Source organism: Monodon monoceros, unplaced genomic scaffold (genome assembly GCF_005190385.1).
Source record: "Monodon monoceros isolate NGI ecotype Baffin Bay Population unplaced genomic scaffold, NGI_Narwhal_1 Super_Scaffold_10, whole genome shotgun sequence".
NCBI lineage: Eukaryota > Metazoa > Chordata > Mammalia > Artiodactyla > Monodontidae > Monodon > Monodon monoceros.
In genome coordinates this window covers 5,057,474-5,083,215 of record NW_021703766.1, presented here as the reverse complement: position 1 = coordinate 5,083,215, position 25,742 = coordinate 5,057,474, and the positions used below count along the sequence as shown (strand labels likewise).

Below are 25,742 nucleotides of genomic sequence, written 5' to 3'. Positions count from 1 at the left end.
ATTATCTTTTATTACCCATAGAGAGAATGACATTTTAGAAGGTAATAAATCGAAACCCAAGAAAAGCTATTTGCTTTCGGAGACTGCTTGGCGGATGACAGGGATACCAGTTTCCCGATTTTATACTGTGGCACCTATGGCTCCCCAGGGTCACCTGAGGCAGCCCCCAGATGGGTTTGCTGAGGCCTGTCTGAGCAACATTCCCTGGCCCTCTCTTCTTTTTTGAAAGGTCGTTCCCATCCAGACCTCACTGCTGAGCATTGGGTTGTCCCACCTTTACCGGTCCCCCTTCCGTCTTACACAATCGGGATTTGTGACAGGCCAAGAGCTGAGCCTGGGCTTGGGACCTGCCCTGCGGCATCTGCCATGAGGTGGGGGAGAGCTCACCCCACCAGCATCAGAGAAGGCCAAGCCTCCCTTGGCATGGATGCCTCTCTAACGGGGAAGGACTTTCCCTGCTCGCTCCTGGAAAGCTAGAGCCTTATCACCGTTCCCTACCCTGCACAACCCAGCCTTCTAGAGACCAGCTCAGCCCGTCCAACCTTGCCCAGGCCCTGCAGACCCACAACTGCTGCAATCCAGAAGAGCATCCCTGAGGCCAAGTTTTCTGCGTACTGATCCACATCACCATCTTTTGATTTATTCATTCGTCAGATATTAACAGAGAGTACCAGACACTTGGATGGCTGTGTGATTTTTCCCCGGGGGGTTTAGAATTCAATTTATTTTCAAAGAGTGTAACCCAGTGGCCACATAAAGGCAGTATTTTGGGGCCTCCATGTCTCAGAGGGCCAGGTGTCGGGGATATGGCAGGAGTAAGTTAGAGACAGGGTCCTTGCTTCCATCGACGGCTATAATGAATACTTGGAAAGTGACTGACATAATTGAAAACCGTATATTTTGAAGAGAAAACTCTCCAATAAACTGATCTGGTATTTACCACTTTGTAGATGGGAAGAAATTCATTTCCTCTTCCTAGTGGACAGAGTTGTAGGAAAGGTCTCGTTGACGTTACGCTTCAAACGATTGAAATGGAAATATTTTCCAGAGGAAAGATAGCGGATGCTATTCTGGGAAGGTGGGCAGTCCTGGGAAGGGGGCAGCTGGGAGTGAAATGAAGGTGGCAGCTGGTAACAATGAGCACCACACGGGGCAGGGAGGCTGGCGAGCATCTTGGCTCTGCAGGATGCTTGATGAGCGCTCTCCAGAGAAGCTGTATCCGTTCCCTATGGCTGCCATAGCAAGACCACAAAATCTGTGGCTTAAACAGTTCTGGAAGTCAGAAGTCCAAAATGAGTTTCACTGAGGTAAAAGTCAAGGTGTCAGTGGGGCTGATTCCTTCTGGAAGCTCTAGGGAAACATTTGTCCCCTTGCCTTTCCCACCTTCTAGAGACCACCTGCATTCCTTAGCTCATCGTCCCTTCCCCCATCTCTCCATCTTTAAGGCCAGCAGTGTACCATCTTCTACATCTTCAAGCCTCTCTCTCTCTCTCTCCCTCCCTCTCCCTCCCTCTCTCTCTCTCTCTCTCTCTCTCTCTCTCTCTCTCTCTCTCTCTCTGTCTCTCTCTCTCCTTCCATTGTTGCATCTCCTTCTCTGGCTCTCCCACCTCCCTCTTATAAGGACCCTTGTAATTACTTTGGATCCACCCGGATAATCCAGGATAATCTTCTCCTCTCAATATTCTTTACTCAATCACATCTTCAAAGTCCTTTTAGCCACTAAGGTACCATATTCCCTGGTTCCAGGGATTAGGACATGGACATCTTTGGGGGCCAGTATTCTGCCTACCACAGAAGGTATGAAAGCCTCTAGGACCAAAAGCTTGATGGCATTTAGAGCTCACTTCCACTGTGCTCTGTGCTTGACTCATGAACCTGACACTGGGCATCTAACAGCTTAATCACAGAGACAGACATGTGAAGGGAACATTGCTGTGTCATTAAGTCAACCAAGAAGAAAGCATTCACCATAACATACACACAGGACCAATGCAGAGGAGGAAGGAGTAATTCTGGGAAGAGCAGAAAAGCTTTAGGAGGGAAACACATCTAAGTAAGGTTTATAAGGACGAGTAATTCTCCAAGGGGGTGGAGGGAATCATGGGTAGGGAGGGCCTCCCAGGCAGAGGGCACAGCATGAGCTAAGGTGTCAAGGAGTGAAGAGCCCGAGATGCTGGGATTGCAGGTAGCCCGGTGTTCCAGGAGTGCAACACTGTGAGTGAGGAGCTCTGGGAGATCAGGCCAGGATGGCGGTGTCTTCTGTGCTTTAGGAGCTTGAACCTTATCCTGTAGCTACCGAAGGGCTGCTGAAGCATTTTGAGGAGGGTCCTGTGGTCAAGTGGCAGTTTAGACAGCTCACTGTATCTGGCTTTGGGTGGAGAGGGGTCTGGAAGAGAGCAGAGGGAACCAGTCTGGAAGCTGTTGTAGTAACTCAGGTGAGAAAAGATGAGGACTCGAAGTCATGTGACAACAGGGGTGACAGAGAAAAGAGGATGGACTCAGGAGAGGTTGAGGAGGCGACATCAGTAACACTTGATGATGGGCTCTTTGAAGTGAAAGCGGGAAGAGCTGAGGACACCTCCCAGGCGTTCAGCTTGAGGTGATGCCTCCAAGAGGAGTGCCGTGTTGCAGGGACGATAACAAGTTTTGTCATTGGTCCATGAAAATTGAGGGAGAACGTCCAAAGGAGACATCCAGAAGATGAAGCAGGCTCGAGGGGCAACCATAGTGTTATTTAATGCCTTACTGGGAGTACATTTTTTCTAGAAAGGGAAAAAAAAGGAAAATTCCACGGAGAGAGAAACTTTGGTAAACTATGTTTCTGTTTTTCATTTAAATTGCATCATAAACAGGTGAGTTTTAAGTTAAAATAAGGGTGACCTGCAGTTCATCTAGTGTTCATTCAAAATGATGCTAATCAAAGTGTGGTCCTCAGATCAGCAGCAGCAGCATCTCCTCGAAACTTTCTGAAAATGCACATCCTCAGGCCCTACTCTGGACCTCATGAATCATTAGCCCTCTGAGTGGGCTGAAAATCTGTGTTTTAATGCACCCACCAGGGAATTCTGATACAAGCAAGTTCCAGAAGCACTGACTGAGACAGTCTGTCTTAAGCACCTACTATGTACTGGGCATAATGTTGCCATGGCAATTCAAGGCCAAAAGTTTAGAAGAAACAGGCTAACACAGTAAACAGTGACTGTGAAAATATATAAAAACGATAGAGAAAGAGCACTTTAATTTTATTTTATTTTCCTTCATGCTTTAGACGTCTGTACTTCCTTGTCTCAATCAAACAGATTAAACCAAGCAGTTCTTTAGCATCTTCAGATCTGCCCCAAGTCAACCACATGCTTCTTGGGATTCCCTAACTCTGTTCCCTCAGGCTGAGAGCTCCTTGAAGGTGGGATGGACTAGATGATGTCTGAGATACTTTCAAGAAACAGTGGGTTGTGTCTCTTAGCATCACAAACCTTGATTCCAGCCACACTAGTGGCCCCGTGTTAGCTGGACCTCCATGCTGGTGCTCAGACTCCTCTTCCCTCTCTGAATTCTCTGCCTTCATAGCCTCCTTCAAAGCTCAGCTCCAGTCTGCAATATCCTGAAGCCACTTAAAAACCACAGTAGCCCTCCCAGCTGCACCGTCCACATCTGAAGCTATTGCATACATGTCCAGCACACACTACCTCGTGCCTTGTGGAGCCACTTATACATGTTTTACCTTCAGCCAAGCCATGAGTTCCTTGCAAGTAGGGAATATATTTTATACTTCTTCTTGTTCCCAAGGTGTCCTGACCAGAATCAGAATCAGTCTTCGGTTCTTATTAAACCATTGAATTTAATAGTGTTTTAGGATTAATAGCTTCTCATCTTCTTCCACAGAAATTCACTTCCACATCAAGACCCCATTTCTAATCCTATAGTAGGAGATTCTCCTCTGCAGGACGTCTCCTTCCTCCCCCCACCAAGGTCTGGGCTAAGTGGCCTTTCTTTTGCAATAACCACAGCACTCTTCTTACTCCCGTCTCATTCTGCTGAAATTACCTGGGAATTATCTAGCACCAGGTTTGTCTCCCTTTACTTGTTACTGCTCTCTAGCACAATGCCTAATGCGTCGTAAGTGCTCAGTAAATATTAAATAAAATTCATATCGCCTTCCTGAGCACGCCATGTCCTGACCCCCTTCTCATAGACCTTAATCGGTACACTTCGAATAACACTCATCATACCTTACATACCTGCTTTCTGTCCATTTATCTAAAAATGGACTGAAAGCAGCATCTGTATCATTCATCACATCCTCGCAGAGTTACTTGAACCTAGTAGGCACTATATAAATGTTTCAGTGGAATCAACCTGAATGTCAAATATTTACCGCCTTGGGTCTGAAGGGTGTGATTTTTCCAGGTATGTTATGAATGCCTTTGGCATTTTATTTGCCGTGACTCATGAGTAACCTCAGAAGAAGCACACTTCACATGGAAATGTTTTATTTGATTTTGGTATCCCTCAACCTGAAATCTATCACTTAGGTTATTCCAACTGCATGTGTCTAAGAGGCTGTGTTTATTTCCCCTGCTGCTTCCCCATCCTGCTGACTTCGTCAGCAACCAGTAAATCTGGGGAAATGAGCTATGCCTTCTCCTTATCCACCACACCCCAGCCAAAATGAAAACACAGCAGATGACAGCCAAGTACATGAACGTTCACATTAGCGGTGAGCAGCAAAGTAAAAGGAGGCCTAAAGCCAAACACAAGTCAAACCCGACTTGCCGTGTTGCATAGGAAGGTGGAGGAATGTCACTCGCTGTCTGCAGTGGGAAAAGGGCACCTTTTACAAGGGGATGTACACGGTTCCTGCTGGATTTATGGACTACCTTTCCCCAGTGTTATGTGGCCAGAGTGGATAAATCAAACTCCAGACAGACAACAACTTGTTCTGCTCCAGATAATGTTTTCACCAATCTGCTTGCAGTATTTATAGACCAGGTGTCAGGTGCAGAAGAATGTGGCCCCTGTTCAGGCGCCACATCACAAGGAGTCTCAGCCTATCCGAGCAAAGCTGATGAGTAAATAAATAAACAAACTGCGTTACATCTTTCCCATAAATCTCATATTAATATTTTCATTAACAATACCTTCAGTGTTAGACAACAAAAGGATTTATTGAAAAAGACTCTTACAGATTTCCTTGACCCTTAAAACCCAGTTTATAAGCTGGAGCCAACTCTTACCAGCTGATAATAACTGATTGTGTATATCGCTTTCCAACTATGTACTCTATGACATCATGTTGGTAGCTTGAAATCAGCCATGGTAAGAGTATTTAAACCACCAAAATTGACAAATGCTGCAAATCAGGCACATGTGCTGTTAAACATTTACAGGCACATCACTCTTTGTAATTCATTATTTTATAAAAAATGTATCTATAAGTGACTAATTAGTGCATAACAGCCTTGTTCCAGGCACTGAATTCGTAGCTGGGAGATAAAACTTTAAACAAGACAAGGTCCCTGACCTCATGGAGTTCAAGTCGTCAGGGTCAACATAGCCAATAAACAAGTAATCAATAACTGAGAACATTACAGACTGTGATAGTGCTGGAGAAAAACTGTATGCATTATTTGTTGCAGCATAACAAATTACTCCAAAATGAGATACTTCCTGTCTCACAGTTTGGACTGTCACAGAGTTGCAGTCTGTGTGTTTGTTGGTGCAGAATTTGCAGTCTCATCAGAAGGTTTGACTGGGGAAGGATCCGCTTCAGGGCTCTTCAGTGGTTGCTGGCAGCATTCAGTTCCTTCTGGCTGTCCCTGGAGGCCATCCTAGCTTCTTGCCACATCCTTAGAAGACTTTCCAAAGGTTCTAGTACATAATAACAGCAGCCATCTACACATGCCAAGCTCCATGCTTGGCACTTTACCTTACCTATTTTAATCCTCACTTACCCTAGAAGTATTATTATTCTCCCCATTGGACAGGTGAGGAAACTGAGGCAGGGAGAACTTAAGTAACTTGACCAAGTTCACTCAGCTACTAAGAGGTGAAGCTGATCAAATGCTGATGTCCTTCCCTAAGTGTCAGCTACCCCATTATGCAATAAGGTCCCTGCCTTCACGGAGCTTCAGTGCAGTGAAGGATGGCCATCAGAAATGAGCAGGGGGGCTTCCCTGGTGGCGCAGTGGTTGAGAGTCCGCCTGCCGATGCAGGGGATGTGGGTTCATGCCCCGGTCCGGGAAGATCCCACATGCTGCAGAGCGGCTCGGCCCGTGAGCCATGGCCGCTGAGCCTGCGCGTCCAGAGCCTGTGCTCCGCAACGGGAGAGGCCACAACAGTGAGAGGCCCGCGTACCGCAAAAAAAAAAAAAAAAAAGAAAAAGAAATGAGCAGGAATTCACCTAAAGGAGGAAGTAGAGGTGGAAAGGTCAAACGTAAGAAAAAGTGGGGTACAGTAGAAGGAAATCCAGTCTGGACAAAGTGTGAAAACAGGTACGGAGGGCAGTTCAAGATGAAGCAAGAGGAGGATGGGGTACCACATGGGTTAATGGCAGAACCTTTCTCCATGTAACATTTATTCATTGATTCCCCCCCACAGCTACCATTATGCTTGTTATTAGTGATAAATGTTCCGTTAAATGCTCACTCGTATGGCAGTCACGGTAGCTGTGTAAAGCATCAAGGGTCCAGTGATTGATTACATGCCATATTTAGTGACATGGCTTGATTCTTTTCTTTTCAAGATGGAATGTTTGCTTTTCAAATCAGTGTGATCAGTGAACCCAGCCCGTGTCTGTGGAGATACACCCGAGGCTTTTTCTTGCAGACACACCATCTTCCTTTTGTTTCTAGGATATATATTAACTGGTAGCAAGTAGACACCCAGGAAGAGATGGCAAATACAGTAGAGATGCATAGCTGCAGAATTCAAACCAGGAGAGCAGCTTGACTCTTAGATGTGTCTTACAGATCAGATAGCTTAAAATAACATCACAGCAGTCAATTTCATTCTCCCAGTTTTTACACAGTGCTTCTCTTTGTCAAAATACAGTCCTATCTCCTTGAGCTGGAGTTCCCCAAAGGATAAGCCATTCCCTGAGAATAAATGGCTCTGGTTTGGAAATGCCACTGATATGCTCAGACCTTTGAGACATAATTTAGTTCAGGGAAACAGTAATATATCATCATTATCAATGATGAAAGTAAATCACCCAGCTTGCGTGCTGCATACTGGCTCAGTGTTGGGGTCAAAGACATGGTCCTTGCCCTTGAAAACTTTGTCATCCACTTATGGGAGATAGTAAATGGGCGTTGAAAATAAGACCAAACAGGAAACATAGCCTTCAGATTAGTCCGGGTAGGCTAGGCACTGTAATAAACTTCCCTTAAACCTGAACAACGGCTTGTCTCTTGTTCACGTCTCAGTCTAAAGCAGGTCAGGAAAGGGTCTCTGTGCCACATAGTCATTTGGAGATGCAGGCTTCTTCCTCTTTGGGAATAGAAAACACGGAGGATTACGTGGGAGTTTTAGGGACCAGGTCAGTCCATCACTTCTGCCCACATTCCACTGGCCAGAAGTGGTCACAGAATTTCCTCTTACAGTCTAGCTGTATGCCCTGCAGTCAAAAGAAATAGGATTGGGTAAACAAGTAACTGTCCTCACCACAGTTTCTTCTGATGGCAAGAAACCGAAATTGATTCTGGCTGACTTCAGTGCCAAAAAGAATCCCCTGAATAAACGCCGAGTGTGTTACAGAATCCAGGGGAGAGTTGAAGAGCCAGCACAGGCCCAGATCTCAGAGGCAGAGCTTCCATCTTTCTGGTTAGAGCGGTGCCTTCAGTGTAACTCAGCCAGAAAGGCTCTTTCTATTGGAGTTGATCATACCCAGACGTCTCCCCTCTGAGCCTTGAACCAACTGAGAGAAATAAACCCAAGAATCAGATCGTGCCAAGGAGAGTACAGCTTGGCCTTTAGAGCACAGTGAGCTTCCTGCCCCCTGATCAGTTCACTCACCAGTGACAGAACAGCTGGATGGCTGACGGTCTCGTCCCCCAAACGGGGTGCATCCCGTATGGGCAGAGAAGAGCACCAGCGTGGTAACTGTCCTCCCAGAACATTCAAGAAGGTAAAATCCTGGACTTCCCTGGTGGCACAGTGGTTAAGAATCTGCCTGCCAATGCAGGGGACACAGGTTCGAGCCCTGGTCCGGGAAGATCCCACATGCCGCGGAGCAACTAAGCCCGTGCGCCACAACTACTGAGCCTGCACTCTAGAGCCCACAAGCCACAACTACGGAGCCCACGTGCCACAACTACTGAAGCCCGCAGGCCTAGAGCCCGTGCTCCACAAGAAGAGAAGCCACTGCAATGAGAAGCACACCCACCGCAACAATGAGTAGCCCCCGCTCTCTGCAACTAGAGAAAGCTGGCGGGCAGCAACGAAGACCCAACACAGCCAAAAATAAATAAAATGAGTAAATAAATTTATTAAAAAAAACAAAAACAAAAGAAGGTAAAACCCTTCTATTGGGCCCAGGAGCAGCACGGGAGAGGCAAGAGGGTTTGCCCTACATTCTGTCTCCATGATGTCTGGTTTCACATTTCATATTCCCGGAATCCGATTGTCCCACCTGGGGTTGGGGAGTTAACTGTGACTCGCTCAACTATTGTGAGGGAGACAAACGTGCACGTGGCCACCAGGGCCTATTCCTCTGCATCAGTGTTTCTTCCCAGACGATGGGCAGCTGTGGGCTGCCGAGGACCCTTGTCCAGCAGAGTAACAAAGGCAGAGTGACCTCTGGGCGGTGCAGAAATGCACATGTGTATGTATATTTCAAGTACGAGGGATTTAGGGGCAGACTTCCTAGAAAAGGCTCAGCTGGAGTGGGAGGCAGGTCAGAGGTGAGTGGAAGGTTTTCCAGTTGTGTAAAAGCAAGGGGGCTCATACATATGCAATTTTCTCTAAGTCTTCCACATTTCAGAGGAGGTGCTTTTATCATTGGCTGCTTGGTTTTTATTACTTTGGTCATTGTGAAAGCAATTATGTTTATTATAGAAAAATCCCCAAATACTCATAGGCCGGTGGACTTCTTATCTTCGAGTTGCTTTTCAAAGTGGAAATCTGGAAACAACTCAAACAAATGACCATCCAGTAGGGAATGATTGAATAAATTATGCTGGTCTGGAAACAGTTCAAACAAATGACCATCCAGTAGGGAATGATTGAATAAATTATGCTGGTCTGGAAACAGCTCAAACAAATGACCATCCAATAGGGAATGATTGAATAAATTATGCTGAATCCATACAGTGGGCTGTTATACAGATGTTGAAATGAATAGACAGATCTATAAGCAGAAGTGAAAGTGATATGGTAAGACGGATTGTACAGCGGTGTGAATGCTGTCATTTGTTTAAATATATGTGTATCTAAAATGTGTGTGTGTGTGTGATGTGTAGGACAAAGGAGGGAGACACCAGGCTACTAACAACATTACCTCTTGGAGATGGGGTTGGGGGCGGGTAGAGAGGAATGCTCCCTTTCCACTTTAGAAATGACTGTATCGTTTCTATTTTCCTTACAATAATTGGATATTCTCTGACAATACAAACATATTCTTTGGTAGCCTTAAGTTTGGCAGAAAATTGAGACTTGGGAACATCTCATCTCAAACCTTGCAATATATCTAGTTCATAGTCTAATTGATTTTCCACTAGGTTAATCAATCGAGTTCCCATTGCAATCATAAAGTTTTATTTATATGAGGAGACAGGAATTGGCTGGTTCATTTTTTTAAATTATTTATAAAATTTGTTAAACTACAGGAGAGTTAAGCCAACGTGTCATTCATTTGTGCCAGCGAAAGAATTTGTATGTACCTCTGCTTAGCTCTGACTCTATTTTGTTACAGTTATATGTGAACATGCCTGTCATCAACCATAAACATCTCTGAACCCCTAAAGAAAAGGACCCTCTTCCCATCCCTATATCCCCAACACCATATTTAGACTCGATGTTCAATAACTTCCAACTAAAGGAATGCATGAACTAATGAAAGAAAAAATTATAATAACTCTCTTTGGTCAAAAAAAATATTTCTGCAGAGGGGAAAATTTTAAAAGGAAAAACAATGCATTCGTGAAATTATTGGAATACTCTTGTGAAGAGCCTATTGTGATACTCTAGTGTGATACAATCGCTCTTACACTCTCTTGCGAATAACCAGATAATTGATCATAGCATTTGTTGCAATATTAGTTAGAATTCCCTTGTTGCTTCTCACAGAACATCTCAATTAAACGTCTTAAGGAAAGGAGAAATATATTAGCTCATAGAACTCACAAATCTGAGGGGTAAATTCTGGCTTCAAGAATGACTATTAAAGAGCTCAAATTAGATTAAAAGAACTCCATCCCTTCCTCTCAGTTCTGTGTTGTCTTCTTTCTCAGGCTGCCTTTCTCTGTGTGGTTGCAAACGGTCACCACCAGCTCCAGATTTTGGTCCTACCACCTTCAAGTCCAACAGAAAGAGGAGTTCTTTTGCCTACAAGTTCTAAAGAAATATGTCCTGGAACTGAGTTTCAATCCCAGGTGGCCTAACTTGGGTTATGTGCCTATCACATGGCAATGGGAATGGGAGGCCCTGATTGTACAAGCCTGAGCTACATGACCATCCCTAGTCCAGGGATAGAGTCAACCCTACCTGAACTCCACGTGTACTAAGAGTGTGGAAGCGATGATACCCTCAAAGGAAGTATAGCCTCAGTACCAGAGGAGGATGGGATGGATGCTTGGGAAAGCGGGGCAGCACATATCCAATAGAGTTAGCGCTTGAAGCTACCCTGGGGTGTGTGTCCACAGCTACCTTCACTGCAAGTTGGAGAAGGGCAAGTGCTATGAGAAATTTACATCCCTGTTCAACAGCCATTATAGAATCATGCTCATCCCCCAATGTGTTTCATGGGGCAAGGTCAGCTGTTCTTTAACGACAGGCCATGCCTGGGGTCATAAACTAAACATCCTGATAGGAATGATACGAAAATCGGTAAGATCTTCTTGAAAGCAATGTTGAAATATCAATAAATACTCTTAAAATGTTCATACTCTTTAGCCTAATAATTCCACTTCCTGAAATCTGTCTTTTTTTTTTTTTTTGCGGTACGCGGGCCTCTCACTGTTGTGGCCTCCCCCGTTGCAGAGCACAGGCTCCGGACGCGCAGGCTCAACGGCCATGGCTCACGGGCCCAGCCGCTCCGCGGCATGTGGGATCCTCCCAGACCGGGGCACGAACCCGCGTCCCCTGCATCTGCAGGCGGACTCAACCACTGTGCCACCAGGGAAGCCCTAAAGTTTTTTTTTTAAGTCAAAATACATTGGGAGCTTCCTGAATAAAGATGTTCATTGCAGTGTTATTTAAAATTGTCAGAATTTTAAGAAGACTAGAAATAACCTCAAGTCCTAATAATTGAAGATGATGAAATAAATTATAAATTATGCATATGATTAATTTTATGCAACCCTTAAAATAATATCAAGGAATTATGGTGGTAAACGATATTGCATGAGGGAAATGGTATTAAGTTTCCATCCCCACAGCCAGCTCTAGTCTATGAATAGTGACTGTCTTGCCTTGGAGAGATACCTGCACAACAGGTAAGAGTGCTATGAAAGGCGCCTGCCCTAGATGGAGGGGGGCACACAGCGTCAGCCCGAGCAACATGCATGTCCCCTATCCCGAGTGATAACCCAGATCTAAATGTCATCCTCCGTTGTGCTTTTGCTTTGTAGACTCTGGAAAATCCCAAGTATGAATTGATCATTGAGGCTCAAGATATGGCTGGACTGGATGTTGGATTAACAGGCACGGCCACAGCGACAATCATGATCGATGACAAAAACGATCACTCGCCTAAATTCACCAAGAAAGAGGTAAACCCCTGTTGAACGCCAGCCTTGTGGTCCTGGCCGTGATTGCTGTTTAATATACCACAGCCCCAGCGCGCTCCCTGCTTGGGACATCAAAACCCTCCTTTGTGGAGAGAAGATGGTGTCTTGCTGGAATACTTTTTTACATTCTTATCTTTTTTTTCTTTTTTTTTTTTTTTTGGTAAAGCTGAAAATACCAGAGCATTATGAAAACAAAAGCATTGAATCTTGTTAAAGTCCATAAGAAGACAACTTTTAATGCCAAAGTGCCATTTTCGTAGTTTTATTGGTGTTATTTAGCGCTGAATTGTGTGAGTCCTGTTGTGATTTTAGCATAACAATAATTTTTTTCAGCAAGTACAGATTGAGAGGCCAGACGGAAAAGCATCAAGAAGGTAAAGCAGATTTTCTTGGCCATAACAGGGTGGCCCAGGAGCTTATCAATAACAACCAAGTTAGCTTGTCTGGCAGAGACATTACTATTCACAGCTCCTGTGCTTTTATGATTGTGGATCGTGCTTGCTGTTTCCCATTTTTTCCAATGGAGCAATGTTTGGGGACAGGCTGAGTATGCAAGATTTCATCCAGCTGCTGAATTTGTATCCAGGCTAGGGAGTCACTGGCACTGTGCATCTGATGGAAATGTGCTGCGGTCATGGTTTCTTTGGGGGTCAGGACCAGAGCCAAGGACTTGACGCCCCTCTTACTGCGCAGGAGCGTAGCATCAGTAATGGCAGCCCCGTCGTTTGCCAGACCTTTCCTGGGCATCCACCACCACCACGGGCTCTCCACCCTCGATCCATTGCCTCATCTGACCGTGTGAGGTTGGATTCGTGAGCCACATTTTTTACCCAGTGAGAGTGCTTATTTTAAGCTCAGAGAATCTAGATCTCCAGGGTTACAGGCAGAGTAAGTGGCAGAAGTGGGATGTGAGCACAGCTCCCTGTTTACCATGCTCTCAGCTGCAGTGCTTTGCTTCCAAGGAAGACGTTGATATTTTCTACCCTCCCGGGCATTCAGAAAAAAGATCCGTGTCTGGATTTGCAGTTGCCCACCCCGCTCTCAAGTGTCTCAGGGCTACCCCAGGTGGCCCTTCTCAGCCCCCTGGCTCCACAGTGAGCTCTCCACATTAGCAGCCCTACATGACTCATTCACGAGGTGGAAGTCTCCCCCTCTGCCAGTGATGTCTTGGACACTCAGGATTCTAACCTCAAAACAACAAAGTCCACGTAGCTGACGGTCTGCTCTGTTGCTCCCATGACACTGTTTCTATAGCTGCTAATACAGATTGCTTATTAGTCCCATGTTTCTCAAACTGTGTTCCAAGAAATTAGTTCCACAAGTTATTATCATTATAGGGCAGGGGGTGGGGAGAGATTTCAGGGTCAGACAGATGTGGAGAACACTGAGATGAATGGTGTGAAAGATTTCTTTTACTGTAGGACTCCTGGGTACCTTTAAAATGCTTTGTGTTTCTCTAAGAGGGGTAGGTGTGGTCTGTAGGGTTTCTCAGACTTATTTGGCCTGGGGATAATTCTTCCTGGTCCATCTCACCATGGCTCATCGAGCTGGTATTCATGGGATATTCATTGGGAGTTACTGGTTTATCTGCAGAATTTCCTGCAAACCTCTTTCAAAAGAATAACTCAAGGCACAGTGTAATATTCAATATAGACATAGTAATGAAAATAGAAATTGGATAACCCCAATGTAAAATAAGAAAACCTATTAACGTTACCAGGTGGATGAGATTAATTAGTTATTTCAGTGGAGCCTAAACTAAGCTCAGAATTGTGTACCTAGTTATGGACTAAATACTGTGAGTGAGAGGCTTTTGTTGTTGTTGTTATTAATACCAATGAATTCAAGGAAAAATTTTAACATAGATCTTAAAGTAAGAGACCTTAAGTAGTATAATGGAAAATGTATTCATTTGTGAATATTGGCAAAAGCACAAAACTCTCTTCAAATGGACATTGGGGGCTTCCCTGGTGGCGCAGTGGTTGAGAATCTGCCTGTCACTGCAGGGGACATGGGTTTGAGCCTTGGTCCGGGAAGATCCCACGTGCCACAGAGCAACTAAGCCTGTGCACCACAACTACTGAGCCTGCGAGCCACAACTACTGAAGCCTGCACGCCTAGAGCCCATGCTCCGCAACAAGAGAAGCCACCGCGATGAGAAGCCCGCGCACCACAACAAAGAGTAGCCCCTGCTCACCGCAACTAGAGAAAGCCCGCGCGCAACAATGAAGACCCAAAGCAGCCAAAAATAAATTAATTAATTAATTAATTTTTTTAAAAAATGGACATTGGACAATGAGCTTGAGATTCCCTCAGGGCAGAGCTGATGTCACAACTCATATGGAGATACTAGTAACAAAACGAGGAAAATGGGTAGCTAGCAAGTACATCAGATTCTCTCTCTTAGATGTTAGGTATCCCATAGGAGTCTTTGCCAATGTTGGATAAATCAAATTCACAAATTTTCTAACATGTTCCAGGATGGCTGATGTTCTTTGTCATTGATTCATACATTTTGGACATGTATGAACGCTAGAGGCAGTATAACAGCGATGTGAAGGGCTGGGCTCTGGACCAGAACTGGATTCATAGCACACCTACCAGCCACGGGAGCTGAGCATGTTCACCATCTACATTCTCGTTTTGTCACCTGTTCATGGGGCTGTTGCTAAAGCCCACCTCATTGGGTTCTTGTGAATGTCAAATGAGCGGAATGGTGAAGAGCCCTAGTGCTTGTCACCTCACGTTCTCTGGCGTGTTGGCGATGGGGATATGGTGGGAATTTAGAAGGCGGTAGTGAGGACAGTCATGACGAGGGTAGTGGGACAAAGGCAGCGGCGAGGAAGGTGGTGAAGAAGACGGCTGCGGTGAGCAAGATGATTACATGATGGTGACGATGTTTCTAAAATTCAAAAGGCCAACTGACGTTCTTATCTAAAGGGCCATCTCCCCTCCATGTTGAAAGGCTGCTGTTTTCCTTGAAAGCGATCTATGAACCTGCTCAAGCACTTCAAAATACGTGATTAGGACCCTCAAGTTCCAGGGGAGAAGTAATTCTGGAGGAGAGGTGGCAGAATCTGTGAAACTCATCACTGTGGGCAAAAGCAAAGAAGGCTAAGAGGAGCCTGTTAGGCAGAAAAAGAGGACTGTTAAGGACTCAGCCCAAAGGTAGTGGTCTTGGGTGTGGAAGTGGTCAAACAGGATGAACTAGGAATAGAGAGGAAACATGGACCCTGTGATCTTAAAGATGAAATAATTTTCAGAGATGAAGGTCAAGGTTCAGTCATCCCAGAATGGAAATGGTGGTCATTTGGGCTTAAAGGTATCTAGGAACCTGTCCAAGAAGATGTTGCCTTATGTAAGTTTCTGCATGTATTAGGACATTTCTTAGGAAATTCATGAAAGTATATGGTTCTTATCTCTTTTTAAAATTCTATTTTACATGGTCTTCCATCTCCAGAGAGGTGCATTTTTTGATCTGTTTAAAAGAGGAGTTTCAGTTGGCCACAAATAACGGACAGGAAATAATGCTCTGTTAAATGGGTTAGAGGTATAGTTTCTCTCACATAGAAGTCCGTAGGTAGACAGTCCCAGGCCAGTATGGTGAGACCATGATATTGTCAGTTTACCGTATTCCTCTTATCTTTCTTCTCTGCCTTCCCCAAAGCTGCCTCGTGGTATAATAGGGTCACCGCGGTGCCAGCTATCATGTGCGTGTAACAGGTAGAAAGAAGCAGGAAATGAGAAGGGCAGAGGAGGACCTGCCACCTAAGTAAACGTCATTTGAAGAGATTCCCCAGAAAGTCAAATGACTTACATCTCCTTAGCCTTCCTGATCTGTGAGGGTGACTGAGAAAAACTCCAGCTATCTTTAGTTGGCAGGTTGCAGCCCTTGGTAATATAGGGGTTGTTACTAAGGAAGGAGATATTTTAAAGGGCGTTTTAAACAGCACATTCTTAGTGCAGACTAAGATCATTTGTTCCCCTTGTGTTTATTCACACTGACTGTAAGCTTGCTGAGAAGCAAAGCCCACACCTCTCTTATTCTCTGTTGCATTCCCAGATGGCACTCAATAATTCACTCTCTGCCAAATGTTTCCTGAAGGTGATTTTAACTGGAGAACAGTTTCACTGGATATGATGAACCAAGTACTTTAAATGGTTACTGACACATGAAATCAATTTTTAGTCATTGATTTTCATGAAAATTTGGGTTAGAAGCACTAGTCTCCCTATGGAGAGTCTTCCGTGAGTTTTCCTAATAGCTTTCACATGTGGCTTTAACTGTTAGTTTATGTTTACATGTTAGTTGTGACTTTTCTAGATTAGGTATTTGGAAATGATTTTAGGAAATCTAGTTAAACTTTCCAAACCCAGAGTTTGGATTATAGTTGAGAATCTCAGTCCCATTTAGAGCAAAATGACTTGTCCATTTCTCTCTCTAAAGTTGCTTTTTTTTTTTTTTAAGAAAAGACACGTGATTTGTACTTATAGCATAGCAGACGCTCAACACATACTGACTGAGTAACTCATTTTCACGTAAACCCCAGGTCATGAGGATTAACAGACTTGCTATTAATTTTAAAAGAATGTGTTTGCAAATGATTATAAGGTTTTTAAATGAGTTTTCATTCATTTATTCAATCAGTTGATTTTCAGATTTTAATTAAAATGGCAATTGGTAATGAGGACTGAATAACAGGATTTTTTTTTTTTTTGGCTATGTGATGAATTCTTTCTAAAGTAAATGTTTCAGTGTTCAAGCTATAACATTACAATACATGTAGTAAAAATGGCATAAATCTTAAAAGGCCCTATCTTCCTGGAAGATGAGAGATGGGTAAATGCTCTGATTTTCATAAAGGGGTGAAGATGAATGGTGTGAGCCAGAAGCCGGCTAGCTGAAACTGAGCCACCAGCAGGTATTTGCATTAAGTTATCAAGGGGGTGCTGGGGTCCAGTCTCCAATTCCTAAAAGTCTTCAAGGACCTTAATGCTTTAGGAGTCTTATTTTTCTTTGGACTATGAGCTTTCATAATAAAAATATTTTCTTAATTAACTGCCTAATTCACCCTATAATACTTTTTCTCTTACATGTTTGACTGAAAACTCTATGGTCTCTTCTTTATATAATAATTATGCAAAACCATTTTCTATAGAAAGAGAGCAAAAAGACTAGTCTTTCCTGTAGCAGCGTTGATAGAAGTTTGCTCTGTATTACTGAGAGTTTAGAAACATTTTTTTCACCTTTACTACATTATTTCATTGTTGGAAAACTCATGTAAATTTTGAGAATTGTGGTTAAATTTAAGGAAATCTCTATCAAGTTTCTGTCATATATATATGTTTTATATATGTACGTATGTATACATATATATATGAGCTCTGCAGTTTCAAATGTTCTTGTATAAAGACTAATCTTTAAATTGACGACACTTGTTATTTATGTCACCCACATCGTTGTTTTGAAACATATTAAGCGTTTTATATTGTCTTTATTGATGTTGGTATTGCAGGTAAATCACAAGAAATTTAAATCTTTACCGATGTGTTCATTATGACTCACTTCTCTTCATTAGTAAGTTCATCAATCAAGGAACTATTTTATTTCTTACATCAGAAATTTACTTTTTCCTCTTAATGAAATATCTGATGCAAGATGATGTCAGGATAACATTTGTTTTATTCCTTAACTTTATCATTTTTGCTTTCTGTAAACCAATAAGAGTAGAAAAGGATGACTTTAAATCAGTCTAGGATTGAATTAGTTCATCATTGAGTTTCAGTCTTACATGAGGGCTATCGTGGTTTCCCTTACTCCTGGGTACAGCCTTTCTGGGGCCCCAGCTGAAAGATGGGTATTTTTACAAGGGCCCTTCCGCCTTGGACACCCTGAATTTCAGTGATCTTGTCATCCCCATGAGACTGCTGAAAGCTCTGCTCAGCTTCCTGGTCTCTTAGCAGCACTTTCTTCTGCTCAGATTCTTAGCCTTTTGTCCCTGTGCCTTTATAATTTAGAAACTGCGTTAAGGGTAAAGGTTCCGTAAAGTATTGGCTTCACTTCAGTAAACTTCCCTTCTCAACAGGATCCTGGATTCTCAAGTTCTGGCTGTCTTCATAGCTCTGTAGTGCTTTCAAATAGGTGGGGGGTTTTGTGTGACATCTGTATTCTTGAGCTATCCTAGATTTGAGGGATGGTCTAGAAGAAGCTTGCCCCACTTACCATAAACAAAGAAAAATATGGATTAGCTTTTTAACCTGGATTACTAGGGAAAAGCAGTAGATATTGTGTATATGGAATTCACTGTAGCACAAAACATCACAATATTTTCATTAAAAACATGGATTGAAGAAATATGATTAGTTTCGACAGTAACCACCCCCTCTCATACCATTTGCTTCAAAATCAACTCATTTTAGTAAAAAGATTAAAAATGTTGTGTCTCCTCCTTGATATTGATAATCAAGAAATGACTAACTCCGAGGGAATTGAACTGCATCATTAGAGTCAGACTTTGCTTTCCCGTTCCTTCGCTCTTGAGTTGACATGAGTATTGGGAGTTTTCTGAACTCTTTTGGATCTCTTCATTCGTTTTTGGTAGTTTGATGGCCCCAGGTATAAAGCTCGTAAATGTACCTTTGTGTGCCAAAGGTCTAACTGAAGTGAATGTATTTATCCACTCCTCCAGGATTCCATGCAATATATTTGAGTGCTTTAAATGAAACTCTCCATAAAAGTTTATTTCCCTTAGGAGAGCCCTTTAAATTCAGAGGTGCCTGTGTCTAAACACTGACCACATAATTATATATGCTGTTTGCTCAATAGAGATTAATCCAGAAAACCAACCACATACTTCTTAGAAGATCGAACCCATTTCAATTATCTGGCACAAGTGACTTTTCTGGAGGGTGGAGTCCAAACATACACTATTGGGATCTTTATCCCGTGCTTTGGGTGGTGGATGGAGATATCCCAATATGTACAGAAAGGGAATATTTGGAGAGAATAGAGCAGTGTGATTTCAGTGCACGGATACCACCAATTCCCAACTGTGCAAATGGTCACATCCCTCCAGATTACATCACTTCCTGGTCCATCTTCATCCAGGCCAACATCTTGTCCAAGGACTCCAGGAGCCATCTATTGCAAATTGCATTCCCAGCTTCCCATCATATAATTGAAGAAGGGTTGGCTGCAAAACAGCCAACACCCACGTTCCCCATTTATCTTCACTTGGAAGGGGTGAGTTCATTGCTTTCTTTGCACCAAGGTCGTAGAAAAACATGAAATCATCAACTAAATCTCCTAGCGTTCAAATTTCAGAGGTACTTGAAACAGCAGGTCTACAGCTAGATTTCTCGACTAAAAGAGAGTGAAGTGAAACATTTGTTCAAATGTAAGCAGTGCTCTATAAATAGAAGCCATCATCCAGACAAGATTCTTCCTGCTAAGGAAAAGGGTAGTGTGTGCTTTCCCAGATTTAATTGTTCAAAGACAGCAGGGTGAGAAATCTTGCATTGTCGAAAATGCGCGTGTCGCTTATGCACTGCGTTTGTGATGTCGAAACACCTGGATTTGTTAAAGTGAAAAACTAATCTACCTTGTGGCTGGTTCTTCAAGCCTCTTGTAGAGGTAGACCAGATAGCCAGATGATTTATTGCATTAATTGCTCTTTCATAATTATACTCATGATGCATTGATCCCTATCGTCTCTGTGTGAACCTCTATGCAGATTCTGTGCCTTGGCTAAACCTCTGGTTATGCTCAGAGGGTCAGCAGCAACTCAGTGACAATGAAAGCAATTTTTTACTACCACTGGCGGAGTCTCACCACTGAGCCTGTCTCCCAACATCGTTTAGATGCTTTGATATTTAGGGACAGGTCCTTTTCATCACTGCTTCTAGGACTCAGCACAGGGGCAACATCAAAAGTTTAACTAGAGATGAAATTATTATTCATGCAGTAAATCGTTTTTACCACCTGTGGTGTCTCAGCTTCTAATATACTATTAAATATTATTGCAGTTCATGCACACCATCATATGTCGTTATGTAATATTCTGTTATGTATTCTATTCTTTTCTAATACGTACACATCCTAGTTTGCACTTATTTTATTCTAATAATATATAATATTCACCTTCTAATGTGCCATACTATTAAGTTATTTATTTGCTTATTCTCAGTCTCCCCAAATTAGAATGTAAGCTCCACGCAAAAAGGAACTTTGTCTCTTTTGTTCCCTGCTCTGGCCCCAGCACCCAGCTTTGGAACATAACCAAATAATGTGCAAATGAGTGAATAAATTATAAATGTTTGACAATAAGCAACAGAGGCCATCGAAAAGTTAGAGAGCGATGTTGCTGAAAGGAGCTTTAGAAAGAACCTCAACCAACCCTCTGGTTTTAGAGCCGAGGGAGGCTGCTCAAGGCTGATTGCAGATCTCAGGCCAGCCTCATTGTGGCACAAAATACTGCTGCCAGTGAAAAACCAAGGCCCTACTGTAGCACAAAGTCATGAGGGATCCTAAGGTTTATCGTTTTTCTGTGGTGCAGAGAGCCGAGAGGGTTGGAGTTAAATTCCTTTCCAGAAGTGAATAAACGAATCTGCATAACTGCAGAGAGCCCTAAATCTACTTCCCTACCAGTCAAGTAAAAAAAAGAAAAAGAAAGAAAGAAAACTCAACGTTAATAAATTATACATAAAGGAATCATTAGAGTGGAGACAGACTCGACTTTTCCTGCAAACTTAAAAACAAGAAAGAAAATATTCCACAGCCCCAGAGTTCTGTGTGGGTTCATTCTTCTAAGTGGGATTAAACAAAATAATCCAGAATTGATTTAATATATTCATTTGCTTCCGAACTAAAATCTGTTTTAGTTACAGGCTGAGTATCAGTTTTCCCAGTATAGGCAGCATTTTATTTTGCTGTCGACCTGCCCAGATCTGAGAAGACAGGAATTTATGAGAAGTATCTTCTTCAAGAAGCCTGTCTTAACTGAATGTACCTATTGCATATCGTAACATTACACTGTTGCCTTCCAAAGTGCATTCATTCATGCATTCACTGACTCACCAGCCCATCCATCAGAAGTGTATTCCATGATTCCTCTTTGCCAGGGCCTGTGTTAGGCTGGGATGCAGTGTGGTGAGCACAACATCCCAGACTAACAAACATGGTCCCTGACCTCAGGAAGTTATGGTCTAAAGTGGGGACAACTGACCAGCAAAGCAAATAGCTACATATGGTCCCTAGTGACAAGATGGAATCACCGTACATGGACACATTGTGTACACACGCCGTGACACTCACTGAGGAGGTGACATTTACAGTGACTGTGCTAGTGTCCTAGGGCTGCTGTAACAAAATATCACACACTGTGTGGCTTGAACAGCATTCATTTGCTCACAGTTCTGGAGGCCAGAAGTCCAAGATCTAAGTATCCGCAGGGTGGTTCCTTCTGCGGAAGTGTTTGCTCATGCCCGTTTCTTACGTTTCCAGTGGTTTGCTGGCAGTCTGTGGCGCTCATAGGCTTGTAGATGCATCACCCGTCTGCCCTCATCTTCACACGGCCTTCTCCCTGTGTGCGTGTCTGTGCATAATTTCCCCATTTTTATAAGAATGCTAGTCATATTGGATTGGAGCCCACCCTGCAACCTCATTTTAGCTTGGTCACCTCTGTTTCCAAAGAAGGTCATATTCTGAGATACTGCCAGTTAGGACTCTACCAGATCTTTTTGGGGAGACAAAATTCAGCCCATGGCAGTGAGACGTGGGAGTATGCAGAGGGTCCGTGTGAAGACATGGAGGCTGGGAAGAGCATGTCTTGCTTGAGGAACTGAGAGCTGTCCAGTGTGGCTGGAGCAGCCTGAGAGACGGCGGGGAATGTGAGACTGGGCCCGGTCATGCAGGCAAGGCAAGGAGGCGGTTCACCGGAAGTGCAGGGGGAAGACATTGGCGGACACAGTAAAGGGTAGACCTTCCAAGACTTGGAGCCCCCATGCTGCTCAGGAATACCATTGTTCCTATGGTCAGAGACTGCTGGCGATGATGCCACCAGTCACACACGACCCACCACCTATATCCTTCACAGAACTGGAAATAACAACAGCAGGGAACCAGCATTAGTGGACATTTACACAGTTGTTTTTAAGCTTATGAAGCCCTTCCACACTCCACATACTCTCTCTGGACAACCCAGTGAAAAGGGTCTCGTTCCCACCCCCATGCAGAGAAGAAGGCTGAGGCTAAGCGGGCTGATTCCTCCCCAGGTCACTGGGGAGCTAGAGGTTGAGATTCTGAACTTTGCACCTCCTTTTTCCTTGCAAATTCAAAGAGGTGTCTTCTCTTAGCAAGTGTTCCATCAATAATAGCAAATATGTAATGAGCTTTTATCAAAGGCAAGACTGGCCATTCTGTCAGAAGTTCTGTCTGTCCAGCACTCCTGGACCTGCTCCTTCATCCTCTGTATCATTAAACAAACATCCAGAAGCCAGTGCAAACATCTGAAAGCACTTGCTTTGGGCCAGGCAGTGTCCAGGAGGCTTACATACATTCCACTGTTCACTCCTGCTGCCAACCCTGAGACTCTCATTGTCATACCCATTTCATGGGTGTGGAGACTGAGGCTCAGAGAGCTGAAGAACTTGCCCGGAGTCTAGGCCCCATGCTCTCAACCCTGCACTAAGCTGTTTCTGCACCATGCCGGCATTAACGACTCGCCAGCGCAGTGTCTGTAGACCCCATTCTCAGAGCACATCTGCCGACTTCAGCCACAGCTGTTATGTTCCTATTCCGTGGTCTTGCCCTTCGGGTCAGCTCTCCAGCATTCCTTGGCAGGGCTTTTCCTCAGAGAACACCCATCTGGTTTTTCCATTTACACTTGGGCACCAGGGACTGCTGAAGATGCAGGGCTTATAACCTCCAACCTCAGTTCTGCCTGAACTTTTCCAGCATCACCTCATCACCTCCTGCCTCCCTGTTGCCACACCTGCCTCTCTGTTCAAATCAGGACAGTGTTTAGTGCAAGCCCTAGATACAACTATAACACACACATACACACACACACACGCGCACACTTCTCCCCTGGGCTCACCAGGGTGAGTGTAAGCTACTCTTTCTCCCTCCACAATTTCTTCAAATTAAAAAAAAAGGGGAGAGATCTTTTATTTTATTTTTTTAATATATATATATTTTTAAATTTTATTTATTTATTTATTTATTTTTGGCTGTGTTTGGTCTTTGTTGCCATGCGCAGGCTTTCTCTAGTTGCAACGAGCGGGGGCTACTCTTTGTCGCGGTGTGCGGGCTTCTCGTTGCCGTGGCTTCTCTTGTTGCAGATCACGGGCTCTAGGCGCACGGGTTCAGTAGTTGTGGCTCATGGGCTCAGTAGCTGTGGCTCGTGGGCTCTAGAGCGCAGGCTCCGTAGTTGTGGCACACGGGCTTAGTTGCTCCGCGGCATGTGGGATCTTCCTGGACCAGGGCTCGAACCCGTGTCCCCTGCATTGGCAGGCGGATTCTTAGCCACTGCGCCGCCAGGGAAGCCCAGGAGAGATCTTCCAATCGCCAGTGAATTTGATTAATAGTGTTGTGTCTTTATTTTGATAGGTCTAGTGGGCAAATATAATAATCATTTCTTACAAGCGAAGAATAAATGAAAAATGTTTTCATCCAGAAAACCAATTTTTTTAAGCTAACAGTGATTAAATGCTTATCTATGGGAGGTGCTAAGGGCTTTCGGCATCTTAACTCATCTAATTCTCATAGCAGCCCTATGACATAAGTACTCTTATTATCCCCATTTCACAGATGATGAAACCGAGTCATGGGAATGTTAGAAACATGCCCATGCTTATAGTATGCTGGGGCAGGGATGCCACCTCCAGGTGTCTGGTTCCAGAGCACAGCTCTCAACCATTATGCTAGACTCACTTTCTGAGATTTTACACATTGTTCTAGTTCCGTGGGATTCAGAAGTGAAAGAAGCCAGGCCCCCGACACACTGGCCTTTTGTTAGTTTCTCCACAACCAAATCAAATAACCTATGATGAATGCAGCAACGTTGTTGGAAAGATACTGACAGTTGCACGTTATATACCTTCACGTGCATATCTAATTCAGAATCTTCCGGTATCGCTGTCAGTGGCTTATAATGGTACACTAATTATTAGATATCTCGATTGAAATCCAGGTTTTACTCACTGGAGAAGTCAGACAAAGGCCTATAAAGCAAGAAAAACTTTGGTTCATTAACTAGGGTCTTTTTTATACTAGTCTGCTATCTCCGATAACAATTTTTAAATCTTTTAAATTTATAACTTTCGTTACTGCAGTTTCTCGAACATTAATGAAATAATGTGCTTCCTCAAGTTCTCAAATCTTTTGTGCATTTGATATACTTGTTCTGAGTTAGCAGGGTTGAAAGTGGCCTCAGCTTTCTTTCATGCCCTCACCGCGTGCTTAGCTAACAGAGGCAGTGAGCTGCAGGCTGGAGATTTAAAGAAGATGGGCAAGCCCTTGTCTTCTTGTGGCTTAGTAGGGAGGACAGATATTAAAGGAGTGCAAGAGGGGTGCCTCCCACAGATGAATTCAGAGAGCTTTGGGAACATGACCTAAGGAAAACAGACCGGGTCGGAGATCTGGAAAGGAGAGGTCGTCGTAAAGTAATTTGTCATCCTCTTAAGTCTTGGCTTTGCTAAGAGAAGTGATGCAGGTGGTGCTAGGATAGCTCCTTCTGAGCAAAGCATGCAGCTTATGTAAATGCCCTGAGGCATGCACGTGGCCTTTGAGGGGCTGAAAGAAGGAGCTGGGGCTAGCCTGTACTGTGTACGCACAAGGATGGGTGAGAGAGGTGGCCCACCCTGTGTGAGTCTGCTCCCCCACTAACAGACTTCAGGAAGCCATACATTTCCCTTAAGGTCCCTCAGGTCTCCCAGTCAGAATTAACTGGCTCTCTTTCACCAGCGTTTTGTTCCTGTCTCAGTCACAGCATTCTTCCCAGCATGCGTTGGATCAGCATTATAGGTATCCATTTCTTCCTTCTCCAGACTGGAGCTCCCTGAGGGCAGACACAGCTTCATTTGTCACCTTCCTCCCCTTCAGTCACAGAACAGTGTACACAGAGGAAGCGCAAAGAATATTTGTTGCATTACATCAAATCCAACAAACAGCACTCTTGCCCGGCAGCTCTGCAGATAGAAGCAGATGCCTTTGCTAATCGCCCCTAGATGCCTGGTTTAACACAGGTTCAATTCGGAGCTGTAAGTCTATATATCAGAGCCAGAACCAGTTAGCTGTCTGGTTTGTAATAGCCAAGCACTGGCCTCCCACGTGATGGGCTCAGAGGAAAGCCTCAACAAACCCAGGCAAAATGAACTGACCGCTTATAGCAGCCTTGTATAGAAATGGTCAGAATATCTTTTCCTTCAGCTCTGGGAAGTTGAAAACACAAATCAATTTGACTAAGACTGAGACCAGAGGCTCAGTCTTCCTCAAGAAAATCTGCTTTTAATTTCTCAGAGTTAAAGATAATTTGCTTGTACTCGTTTTGTTGTTGAAAGCAGAAACTCACTTTGAACCAGCATGAGCAAATCCTGGAACGCATTGGTCCTCATGCCTGGGGAACGCGTTGGTCCTCATGCCTGGGGAACGCGTTGGTCCTCATCCCTGGGGAACGCTTTGGTCCTCATCCCTGGGGAACGCATTGGTCCTCATCCCCGGGGAACGCATTGGTCCTCATCCCTCGGGAAGGCATTGGTCCTCATCCCTGGGGAACGCATTGGTCCTCATCCCTGGGG

At 44.0% G+C, this 25,742-nt stretch overlaps 1 protein-coding gene across 1 annotated transcript in view; it reads left to right on the top strand.

Annotated features, from left to right (window-relative positions):
* CDH13 (cadherin 13) overlaps window positions 1–25,742 on the top strand; it is a 1,013,556-nt gene that overhangs the window by 853,665 nt on the left and 134,149 nt on the right. The window contains exon 8 of the mRNA XM_029206203.1: window positions 11,787–11,927. Within this exon, the coding sequence (XP_029062036.1) occupies window positions 11,787–11,927 (141 nt within the window). The remainder of the gene's footprint in view (window positions 1–11,786; window positions 11,928–25,742) is intronic.